Source organism: Amphiura filiformis, chromosome 1, assembly GCF_039555335.1.
Source record: "Amphiura filiformis chromosome 1, Afil_fr2py, whole genome shotgun sequence".
Classification (NCBI taxonomy): domain Eukaryota; kingdom Metazoa; phylum Echinodermata; class Ophiuroidea; order Amphilepidida; family Amphiuridae; genus Amphiura; species Amphiura filiformis.
Genome location: NC_092628.1, coordinates 74667445 through 74680924, shown reverse-complemented (window position 1 = coordinate 74680924; position 13480 = coordinate 74667445). Strand labels below are relative to the sequence as shown.

Here is a 13480-nt window from a genome sequence, read left to right as displayed (position 1 = left end):
CGTGTTTAACAACTGTTATGAAACTTCAAGTTGTGATAAATTTAACCTAGAAAAAAATTGATATCTGAGTCTTACTAGAAACGTTGGTTTAAAGGGATTACAAAATCATAACAAAACACATGTTTTCTAGCGATCCGACACACGTTATGTAGCAAATCCATAAACAACTCATAAATCTATTTACAATCAGCAAGAGGAGACTTCTAGTCATCATGAATACAGATTATGAAACAGTAAGAAAAATTGGGGATGTTTTAAATGATCCCAAAGAGCCCCTTGCAGGTCGATTTCGGGCATTGTTTACATTGCGTAATCTTGGTGGACAGACCGCTATTGACTGCATCAGTAAATGTTTTGGTGATTCTTCAGCCCTTCTCAAACATGAATGTGCGTATTGTTTGGGTCAAATGCAAGATAAGGGTGCTATACCTGCTTTGGAGAGTGTTCTGAGAGATGAGAATCAGGAGACAATTGTTAGACATGAAGCAGGTGAGAAATCGAATAAACTGTCTTTACACTAAATTACAGTTTTTGTCAGAGAAGAATAGACTCGCTTGCCAGTCCTATATATGCCGTACCTACATGTATGTATATTTAGGACTGGCTTACGCCATTTTGGATATCAATGTGAAATACACACTTAACGATTTGCGCAGGTCAGAAATTTGAAAAAAAAATCTTTAAAATTTCATCAATGTATATAAAATTGTGCTTGCTAATAAGACTCGGTTGAAACAAAATTAAGGATCGAATGCATTTTAGTGTCCAAAAAGGCAAAATTATCTTCAAAGTTTCACCGATTTCTGCACCCTTGCGAAGGGTTCAGAATTGGAATCGGGAATAAAAATATCCGATCTTTGCGATCAAAAACACAAAATTACAACTTTGGACGTACTATTGGCAAAAGACATTGGCAAACAATATTGAATAGAACATTTGATGTCAACTTGTCAAAATATTGAAGAAATGTGCTCCCTAAACTTGTGGCGAGTAGGCAAAATAATTCCCATTCAAACGCATGGGAAACTGAAAGTGTATAACACCGACTAGTTCTGATTGGCTGAATCAATTGTCTGACAATCATATTCATGTTACACACATGCACAAGCTCTAATGTACAATGTACTCCGCTTATTTTATTTTTTCTACTGTACTGGTGGCTGTATAACTTTGACCTGCTCCTTGTTACTTTTTACTTTGGTGGTGGTCTGCTGCAATTACTTTGTACTTTTTATTGATATTGCATGAACATTGTTGTGGTGGTGTGGCAAACGTTTTCGTATGCATCGGTGTTTTTATGTGAACTTCTACAAATTTACACATATTTTATGTGGTGCACCTGATAAAAGGCGGGATATCCAGTCAACTATACCAACCAACCAAGCATAGCAACAGACCAATAATCTGATTGGCCAAATTTGTGTCAAATCGCTGGTTGGCGCAGATCGGCACCCTTGAAGTCAACACAAAGCTCTGTCTGTGTATGTCGCTCATTAACAGGGCGCTCGTGTCAATCTGAGCAAGGGACTGCCGTTCTTCTCTGAAACTCAGTCATGTCAGTGTAGTTGAAAGTGTTATGATGATCTTGAAACATATGAATCTTATATGATATCATGAATTATAATTGAAATTTCATTTGAATGAACACAGCTCTGCCAACAAATTGACGATTGTATGTATACTTGTATGAAGAATGCCCGCATGTACAACAATGTGTATTTTATGTAATGTCAATCTGTATATTAAAAATGCGGAAGTGAATCCTACTCACTTGGGATTGGTTAGTGTTACTGTTAGTCAATTTCAAGGTTGTCTGTTCGCATTGTAATTTATTTTATTGGCAGCTGTGGTTATTCAAATGAATAGCATTTCAAAATTGATGTCACAATCGTTATTAACGGATAGGTCAAACAGGTTGTCAATTATTGTCAATATTAATATTTTGCAACAATGAAAACAGTTTACACTGGAGACACCCTATAGCACTTCCTGCAACTTGGAGAAGTCCTCAAAATTTGTAGAACTGCAACTGCCCCTGAGTATATGTACATGTACCATGTATTATTCTCATAAAACCTAGCACAGCTCAGGGAGATAGAGGTTGAATGGTTGGATTTAATCTTTGTTTAAGTTTAGTGCTTTTTTAAATTCTAAACAAATTTGCACATATCACAGCTCTATTTATTAAATATATTTCTCTGCGCTTTTTTAAATACCAGGTGAAGCACTTGGTGCCATTGGTGCAGACAGTGTGCTGGACATTCTTGAGGAATTTCAACATAGTGAAATACAGGAGGTGAGTTGACTTGATATATAGATTCCATATAAAATATTACAAAGATGAGTAGCCCATCTAATTAGGTTGTTTCAAAATGATTGGTCTCCATTAGTTTTTGGTGTGATCCACCTGAAATGGCCAGATTTTATCCTCCATACTATATTGATTTTTAACAGTCTGATCATTTCAAGTTAATGTTTTTAAGCATTATTAATATATATGCTTTCAGTCAGTTTTTTTTGTCGTGGTGGTATATAATCAGTGCAGTATTTGTGTTACTAAATATTGGTTGTTACCTGTTCTATGCCAATTTGAGCTCATACCCCAAACACACTAAAGCACACATTTTGACACGTTTAAGGTGGTACTACGCCCCTTGATAAATTTGTGACTATTTTTTCATTGTTCTCAAAAACTAGTAAAAACACTGGTAACATAAGTTATGTATATATTATAGGGGCAAGGAATCCAGTTACTACACTGGAATTTCATCGACTCAAGACAAGTAGTTATTAATTTATTGATCAAATATTGGTTTTCCCTCATTTTTGACTGTATCTCCACAACTGTTGTCTGTGCTGAAATAAATATTTTCAGTGCAGTAGTTGTAGTCCTTGCCCTTAAAATATACTAACTTGTCACCAATGCGCTGTAATTTTTGAGAAAAATGCAAAAATAAGCACAAAATTGGCCAGGGGTGTAGTACCACCTTAAATTACTGTTGACAATTTTGATTCAGATTTCAGAGACATGTCAACTTGCTATTCAAAGGATACAGTGGCTTCATAGTCAAAAGAAGCATGACAAGTCGTCTAAACTATCAGCAAACCCATTTGAGTCTGTAGATCCAGCACCTCCTGCCGAGGAGACTACTATTGAGACATTACGGGAGAGACTTCTAGATGAGAAGTTATCATTGTTTGATAGATACAGGGCCATGTTTGCTTTGAGGAATCATAACAGTGAGGAGTCAGTGAAAGCTTTAGCAGAAGGTAGGAAGATGATTTGACTGACGTGTCATTGCAGCGAGTAGAATCTTGGTCAAAAATCAAGTTACATCCACACAGAATAAAAGCAATTCCTGTCGTGGTAACTTCCGGGGTAACTTGATCGCTGACCAAGATTCTTCTTTCTGCCGTGTCATTACTCTGAGGCTAGTACAAATTTGAAGGCGATCCCCTTATCATGCTTACAGCTTTAGAACCACCTTCAAAATAGAACAAAAAGTATTCTGTCATGAAGTTTCATACACTATATGGTATACCGTACTAATAATAACTTGATGAGTTTTGTTACTGAAACAAGTCACATTGTAAGGTGCATGTAGCCACCATTTGAAGAATAGAATTGTGGTTGCATTTTGCTCTTTAACTGAAATTCTAAAAAACATGCATTCAGCTGCTCTAACATATTAATCTTCCACTTTCCTTGATAATTGTTGAGTTTAGATATTTTCTTTAAGGGGGTACTACACCCCTGGCCAATTTTATGCCTATTTTTGCATTTTTCTCAAAAATTATAGCACATTGGTGGCAAGTAAGATATGTATATTATAGGGGCAAAGACTACAACTACTGTACTGAAAATTGAGCAACTCAAAGCAAGTAGTTATTGATTTATTGATCAAATATTGGTTTTCCCTCATTTTTGACTGTAACCCCACAACTGTTGTCTGTGCTGAAATACAATTTCCAGTGCAGTAGTTGTAGTCCTTGCCTCTATAATATACATCTTACTTGTCCCCAATGCGCTATAATTTTTAAGAAAAATGAAAAAATAGGCCCAAATTTGGGCAGGGGTGTAGTACCCCTTAAACAATAAATGGTTCCTTTTACAAGGAGTACATCGCTCCCTGTCAACATTTAGAAAGTCATTTTTGTAATTTTGAGAACAAAGTACAAAATATGGTTCAAAAATTTATTCACCAATCTTTGCGCGCAAGAACAAATGATAATGATAATGATACAAATGAAAGGGAATAATCCGAAATAATTAGGGTGATTACGTAACTGATGCATTCTTGATTTACCGTTTGTTCTTTGTCCTAAAAATTACAAAAAAAAATTAGACTTAGACAATTAGCGTACCTCTTGTTGATGCCACAATACTCTTAATTATGAAAATGTATTTCAGTGGAATATGGTGATTGAGGACTCAATACAGGGCTCAATACAATAAGACTTGGTTAATTACTCCATAGTTTAAACAAATACTTGATGATGTAGAGCTATTATGTATTATAGCTTTGCAACATCAAAAAGTATTCAACAGCACCCAACTTGATAAATCAGTGAATATGAATATTAGATCTGCAAGGTTGTATAGTTCAATATGTTACAATTATAGCACATTTTAGAATCTGTTGCAATTGACTGTGCCAGCAATTTTTATCACCTGCTGATAATTTTTGTCACAAGTAACAATGAAGTTTGGAATTAAATCGAAATACTGGACTTACTATTTTCAGCAAAGCTACGTTGCGTGTGATACCATCACACTTCATCAGGCAACTGACCCGCTGGACTGGTCATGTGACAGACGGCTAGGGATCGGCTTGATGGCTCTGTCCCATGCGTGAGATAGGTTGTATCGTAGGCCTCCCCTTTTATTGAGTGATGGCGATTCTACTCTCTCCCAAATAGCCCGTTTTGATAGCCTCTGTCACATGACCAGTCCAGCGGGTCAGTTGCCTGATGAAGTGTGATGGTATCACACGCAACGTAGCTTTGCTAAAAATAGTAAGTCCAGTATTTTGATTTAATTCCAAACTTCATATACTACAACTGGATGACTGAAAACATTCATCAAGAAGTAACAATATTTAGGGAGTATAAATCAGGCCTACATGTTATGAACCCTAGAGATAGGAATAATGGTTTGTAGGGTATTCTAATGTAAGAATTGTCCTTCTGTTTTATTTTAAGGTTTGCAATGCAGTAACAGTGCCCTCTTCCGACATGAGATAGCATATGTGTTAGGTCAGATGCAACACAAGGTGTGTGTCCCTCAGCTCATGGAGTCACTCAAAAAACTAGAAGAAAATGCTATGGTGAGGCATGAGTGTGCAGAAGCCTTAGGTGAGTGAGAGTTAATTCTATTACAGCAGTAGTCAATAGTTTGCAAGCATGCAGTTAACGCTTCAAGTGATTTTAAACTGACTTTCAATGCAGGGTCCACAAGGCAGCATGTTACATTGCACATGTAGGAGTCTGTCAATTGTAAATTTTACTGTGAGCAAAACAGTGGCATTATTCTTGGGAAATGGTTATTAATATGGTGACATTAATTTGTCCTATATGTCCTGGGGATTCAAATTTGAATTAGTTGAAGGTTTGAAAACATTATTTTGTATTATTTGTACATTTTCTTGTTATCAAATCCAAGTACATATTGGGTAAAATGATGTTAAACATACCTATGATGACATTTCATGCTACATCGTAGCACTTTCTCAAATCAACTGACCAATTCTCCCAATCCTCGTCTGCTTCTTATTTACGGATTATTTTGTACTTTTAACTTCTCTGCATTTCTGTAGGTTCTATAGCGCAAGATGAAAGTGAAGATATACTGAAGGAATATGCCAAGGACAAAGAAAGAGTTGTGAGGGAAAGCTGTGAGGTGGCTCTAGACATGTGTGAATATGAACAAAGTGGGGATTTGCATTATGCAGATGGATTGATTAAAGTACAAGAGGCAAAAGCATAGAATTGGCTGATAATATTAGGCAGGATTTGCCAATACAAATATAGACTTCCAATTGAATACATGAGTGGAAGAAGGGCCCAACTCCAATTTTTTACGAAAATGAGTTAGACCCAGCATTTTATTGCCAGCAGATTGTGCTTCCTTGTGTGTGAAAGATGAGTCCAAATCCACCCTCCAAATAGTCTTCCAAGCACGCTTAATCATGAGTTTTCATGGAAGAAGGGCCCAACTCCATGGAGTTGGGCCCTTCTTCCACAAATATTTGGTTAAAGAGGAATTTTGTTCATCCATGATATCTGCTTTTCACTACAATGCTAACATATTACATGCTTCTACTTGTGCAATTAATGGATAATTATCGAATTTCTGTACTATTTATAACTCATCTGCTTACGGAATTGGCACTTGCAGTATATTAGTGGAAGAAGGGCCCAACTCCAGCTCCTATTAAGACCTGTATCGTTGCCACGGAAACATATATTATTTTGAATGTATGTAATATTGTATGTTCATGTATTAAAGGTCCCCTGAAGATGAAAACATTCTGCCTATAAAACTTTTCCAAATATTAAGTTTTTTCTTAATATCTCAAAAACAGTTTTGATGGAGTTGGGCCCTTCTTCCACTCAGGTATTCAATTTAGTAAGAGCTGAAGTCATTCTGTCAAGAAAAACACACTGATGTTCTATTGCTAAGAAACAGAATGTTAACAAGACTTATTAGAGCATTCATTGTATTGACGATGTTGCAGGTTATATCAACAGTGACTTTGCAAAACTTTGCTATTATTATTTACAACAGTGTGCTCAGAGGAAACTGAATGGGCATGTGACATGTCAACAAATCCATACATGTAATGCACTACTAGGGATATAAAGTAATATTTACAGTGACGTAGCATGAGTCACCCTGGGGGGGGGGGGGCACAAGACGTTTTTCGGCAATTTTCCTAAATGTGCACCTCGATTGGGGGGCACATGCCTCCCTGTGCCCCTATGACACTACGCCACCAAGTATTTATCAACAGCAGGGTACATACGTGACCATCCATCACAATTAAGGTGTAATTAAGTGATTAATTTGTGGCTTGCACATGATCCAAACCCCTCATATAGTTACAAGTTAACAGGCAAAATTAACTCCCACTTGTGTGCTTGATTATGGGAGAAAATTAAGCTGCTATGAGGAGGTACATTGTACAAGAGAGCACAGAAGAAACATTTACATAATATGTGTATGAGTGCTTCAAAATCTGAGCTTCAAAATTCGAGGTCATAAATTCAGTAAAATTAAAAGAAAGTGACACATTTTTCTTTTGTTGGAGACTAGAATTTAGGCACTTGGTGAGGGGGGCTTCAGCAACTTGCTGTAGTTCATTTGGCTTCCTCCATAGAGTGACATCAGTGCGTGCTCCAGTGTGCTAGTATTAAGTTGTGCATGTTGACTTAGCGTATACTTAATGCAAAGTAACTCCAGCAGTATTAACATCACTCTCTGGGGGAACCCAAATGGACTAATATTGGGGTTCAATGAGTTCAAATACACTACTCAAAAAATTAAAGGATCAGACTTGTATTAGCATTTTTCAAAAACAGCATTAACATTGAAAACCAGATGAGTGTCATTTACTGAAGTCCCATGACACTAAAAAACTCGGTCAGCATCACGAGAACAGAAACAAATTCTGGGCCTTTAATTGTTTTGAGTACCGTAGTGTATATGTACTAATGTAGTTAAGTCCTAAGCACTGAACTACAATAAAACTTTCCAAGTGGTTATCACATTTGAGCATCTGTCAAAGGTATTGCTGATCCTAGATACCAGTTTGGATGGTTGGCAAGCTAATGCATGAGAGACATCGATCGGTATTACAAATTTGTAAAGTATTGTCGGAAGGTTTTGGCATCTTTGGTACACATTGAACTCTTACCTATTGGGGAAATTACTTTATTATTCATTCAGTATTATTGTAATAATGTTACTTATTATTAAAATATTTTAAATAATTTAATTGAGATAACCATGTTTGTTTCATTTTTTGTTATTCTAGTAATACATATTATTTTAAACAATACACTGTGCACACAAAAAAAGAATTTTCCTGATAGGTCAGAGTTCAAGGTGTACCAAAATTGCAAAATACATTGCAAATTTTAATGCTGATTTGGCTCAAATGTTAGCATATCCCTTAGGGTATCCAAACTGCATTCTAATATGCAACAGCAAGAGATTTGTTGGTAAAATTAAGATTTGGTTGAAACTGCCAATCTTCCATGTAAAAAAGCAATATTGTAAGATTTCTGAAAAATATCTTTTTTTGGCCAATGCTAGTTTTCACTATCATATGTATCAAATTTATTTTGAGCCAAACTAATATAGGTACATGACTATTTCATTGCACCATTAGTGTATTAGTGAATCAGATTTCTACACAATTGTAATGAACAAAAATACCCTGTAAAAGGCCTAAAGTGGTGTATTTGTGACAAAATGTGAGAATTTTGAATACATCACATGAGATTTTATCAGCCAATCAGATTAACTAATACACATTCATGATCTAGGTGCTGCAATGAAATAGTCATTTACCTTATTAGTTTGGCTCAAAATGAATTTGATACATATGATAGTGAAAACTAGACTACATGTATTCCACCAGCCATCTACACTGTGCATGCTGTGTTATGCTCCGTAGTGACGACTGATTAAGTTGCAGTTCAAATCGTGACAAACTGAAAATATGCGACTTTGGTAGTGCACGACCGACTTACCAAATCTTACAATTTAAATATTTTATTTTCTGCAGCATGAAACATCCATCATAAATGGCAAGTCCAATTGTAATGGAATTATCAGCACCAAGAATATTAAATAAAAACTTGAAAATTGATATTTGTGTCCAATGACTTATTCAACTATATCTTGTCTGCATCCTTGAGGCCTTTAAGGTTAACCAATTCTCTTCCAATGATATCAGAATACATAACTACCAGAAATAAAACATCAATGTAATTTTAAGGTATTTGTATTGAAATAAAAACGTCCAACATTTTATTGAATAATCATGCACGCCAATAATAAATGCAGTTAATTGGAATATATTAAAATAATGATTTTAACAGATTCTTTCGATACATACAAAGTTAGAAAACAGTCATGAAACGTTTTGATAAGAAAATATCAATATGTATTCAAAGTCAATGCACATCAATGAAGGATAAGAACAGAATCACAGGCTCTGTTAATTCTGTTCTAATCACAATCAACAAAATTCTGGTGTTCTCATTGCTATTGGACACAGATATTACATTGACTTTGAAGTGTAAGGCAAAATATGGACAAGACAAAAATAAGGAATGTCATCACAAGGCTTTTAGAACTAGGGTCAAAGTTCAGGGTCTAGATAAGGGTCAGGGGTCAGATATTTGGGAATTGAGACAAGTAGGTAACAAGTAGGTTGAGTTTAGGGCTAGCCTCGTGGTGTCCTTATTATGTTCTTAGCTCCATAAATAACAAATTGTATCAGAAAATTACTTGTAATTAAATTACAAAAGTCGAAATAACAAAAATATATAGCATGTTTTAATGCACTTTCCAGTATCTAAATAATTGCACAGACCAGTAAATACAGACCATTCTTATTGAGCATTTTGGAAGCTACAAGTATAGAATCTTCAAATCATACACTGAGATAGATCTACTGGGAACTTTTTAGCACACCATCACAATACATGTATATATGTCTCCTATGTGTCAGTAAGAGTGGTCTATTTGATATGAAGATATTCCTGCCATGGAAAAACACAGTATTTACTATGTTGTTTACTTGTGAATACTGTATTTTTCAATGGCAGTCCTATTACTTGAAACAAAGGAAAGGGAATGAAGTAAATATAGACTGTAGAGGAAATATGGATGTCAATTTCTATCATTTTATTCCATTTGAAATCCACCCCATGTCCCAGGGAATCTTTTTTGGAGTTCTTAAATTTCCAGATCCAGCAATTTTCATCCATCCATGGAAAGGATGTCAAAGATCTTGGAATTCCTCTGCTGCAACAATCGTCAAAGCAGGGTATATCTTAAGCAGGAGGAAGGGCAAGTTTCAAATGGATATGACCAAGGTTACAGCACATTCAAGATTTTAGGTTAAATTATATCTGCATCTGCCACAATATTAACCCAAACACCCAACCCTGCTTTTTGCTATCAGAAATTACAGAAGAAACGAAAAGAGAGATGAACAAAGAAGTCACTTGGCACCCCTGAGATTCGAACCTGCGACCCCCTGCATGCCAAGCACATAATCACCGATTGGTAGTTACCCGGGTGACGCTGCCCCGGGCAGCAATTCTGTGAGCATGATATAGCACTTGGGGTGATTGCATCATCGCAGACCCTGGGATTCACGCATGCGCAGTGGTTTTCATTGTAGTATTTTGTGGTATTTATGGGTGTTAGGGTTAATAAATTAATGTGTTGCTCCCATGTTCAATAAAAGTGCAAAGAATATAATCTTTGGATCGAAATAAAAAATAATTTAAATTGATATGAAATTGGTGGCATAACCTTTCTGGAAGTCATAAAAGCAGGAAAATGCACTGAACAATTGTTGATTGAAATGCAGAAGTACAAGTATAAATCATACAATGTAAAAAAATAATAACAAAAACTGTCAATAAAAATGAGTAGTGGAATATAAAAAATGAGCTGGTAATGAGTATATAAATATATTGGAATATTGTCAAATAGATGGTATCAAAACAGTATAAAACATTGAAGTAGTTGAGACTTGAAAACCCTGACAACAGATATGGTCCGATGAACTGACTCCAATAATGCCTCCAATAATGGCATCAAATGTAAGCTATGCAATATACCTATAGTCCATATATCTACCTCGAGTCGCCGGCACTAGCTTTGAAGTTCAGCGTGTTCTGCGTTAGCTTAGCATTACTTGGTGCGTGTACATACTTTCATGTGTGAGATCAACTTGCCGCATAGCCAACACAGCACACACTGAACTTCAAGGCTAGTACCGGTGACTCAAGATAGACTACATACACACTGCATCTACCGTTGACAAGCTTATGTCATGACTGCCACAATTCTTTTTGACATAGTTTACTTTTTTAGCATGTTTAATGTGCAAAATTTGCCCTGATTAGTAGACTGAATTAGTCATCATCTCTCAATGCATATTTCAAATACCCTCTTTTTTTGCACACTAATTAGGCATTAATGTAAAATGCTTGAGGTTTTACGCCCTCACACAGACAAAAGCAATTTAGATACAGTCCAACCTCTTTTATCCGGCCATGATGGGACCAAGCATTGTCCGGATATAAGTGAAAAATCAGGATAAGTGAATTACATGTAATTCTGTATTGAAAGTTCCAAGGACTGAAATTGTGACAACAAAAGATTGTGCTAATATGGGATAATAGCACTAAAAGATGGCTTTAGAGTGCTTTGTGCAATATAGATGTCATTCTAAGCATTCAATTAAGGTGTTAAATCATCAAAAACATGTTTTCCTCTGAAAATTTCACAGCCGGATAACAGAGAGATCCATATAAAAGAGGTCCGGATAAGAGAGGTTCGACTTTACTATATTATAAAATGTAATTTCACCAATATATAATTGGCAATTCAGTAACAAAGTCCACTACATTAGTAATCAATGCAAATTAATGTACAGCTTATCTAACGTTTTACAGAGGTATATTTTTTATTGTAAAAAGTATACGTAAAAGGTCGTTTTCAAGATTTTAACTACTTTTCAGGATTTTCTTGTAAATATCACCCCACCCTATGGAATACAATTTGAGATCACACTGTAATGACTGGTATTTGTCTGAAACTGCAACATTATTGCAAGGAAAATATTCAGTATTCATGTATTTTTTAGAATTTTAAGCTTTCCCATGAAATGACTTACTTTAGTGCCCAACTACTTTAGTCAATTTGGGCAACTTATTTGTGGCAAAGTTTTCATTTTTACTGTTAAAAACATTTTTCACTAACATTGAACAAATACAATAGCACAATAATACAATGGTATGCTAAAATAGTTTACAACTTTCCACAAATACAGCACAATATATACAATTTAATAACCTGATTTCAATACAATGATGAAAATAGTATATCCTTTTTAATTTGATAAAAAGATTAGTAAAATTAAAGCATATTTCTTGCATTCACACAGATACACAGTAGTACACTTTCATATGTTTGTACTTGAAATTGTGCATGTTTTTTATTTTACCATAAGTGTTGGTGAAAGAAAAACATGCACCAGATCCTTGGATGACACCTATGATAACTATGAACAATGAATCATTCAATTAAATGTGTACATCAATAATTGTTCATCGCTTTCATACATGGAGTAGGTTGCATCAGAATAAGATATTAGTAGTTTCCTAGAAGATTAGGATGTACACATTTTGGTACTTAATACAAATTATGATGGCGAGGTTAAATAATACTCTGGTTTATTAGGGTGAACAAAAATGCTCCCCAACATTTATGTGCATCGGCCAAGGTGATGAAAGATAAAAATGTGTATATTCTTCTCGCACAGATAAAAACTTTACATCCTTCTTACCCAGATAAAACTTGTACACCCTTCTCCGTAGGTCACCCGGAAAGTACTATAAAATACCATAATTTATTCTTTCAAATTAGACTTAGGGAATACTTACGAAAATACAATCAGCAAAATAATACCTTTATCATGAATACTTAAACCAACATCAAAATTTGGTTTGAGTTACTGATATTTGTTTGTGACCTAAACACCTTGCTACTGTATAACCTTAATTAACAGTAAAACTACTGGAAACCAGACACTATTAATACTACATCCCCTCAGCCTTTTCTTTTGCACAAGCACTACATCTCACTGTCACTCATTCTGGTTTCTCTTGATTGGAATGGAAATCATTTCACAAACATATTAAAGCAGCTAGTATCAGCAATAACAACCCACAACAAAATAGACATTATTTCTTGAACTATGTAGCTTTTAAATATATACAAGCTTGCTGCTTATCTTTTGGCACTTACTAGTTAGGCTGCCTGCAATATTTTAAGTACACAAATACCATTTTGACATATTTATTAAGGGATTTTTCTTGGAATTTCAAACTACAATATTTTTCAGGTCTCTTTTGTATTCATATGCTTAATATAAAATTTGGTTTATTCAATATTGGTTTTCTTTCTTAAATCCCTGAATCCAAAAACTTTGAAGCACATACAGGTACTACCAAAATGTATTATAAACAAATAAAAATAGAAAAGGGGCAATTGTTGTACCTTCGTTGTTCAAGTGCACCATACATACATCACTTATTACACTAAATATTCTTGCACATAAGCTACATGATACACATAATAACATGCAATAAATATGGGCTATACACAACCTGCAATAAATAAGTATAAAACTAAACATTCAACATTGTACACGATAAGCCTCTGCAT

The 13480-nt window shown here is 35.0% G+C and overlaps 1 protein-coding gene across 1 annotated transcript; it reads left to right on the top strand.

The window, feature by feature from the left end:
- The first annotated feature begins 92 nt into the window (after window positions 1-92).
- LOC140153197 (deoxyhypusine hydroxylase-like) lies at window positions 93-6039 on the top strand. Its single transcript, XM_072175882.1, has 5 exons — window positions 93-489; window positions 2220-2296; window positions 3018-3270; window positions 5203-5355; window positions 5817-6039. Exons 1-5 carry the CDS (start codon window positions 213-215, stop codon window positions 5984-5986), a joined length of 930 nt encoding a protein of 309 aa, XP_072031983.1. The 5' UTR covers window positions 93-212; the 3' UTR covers window positions 5987-6039.
- Window positions 6040-13480: the final 7441 nt, after the last annotated feature.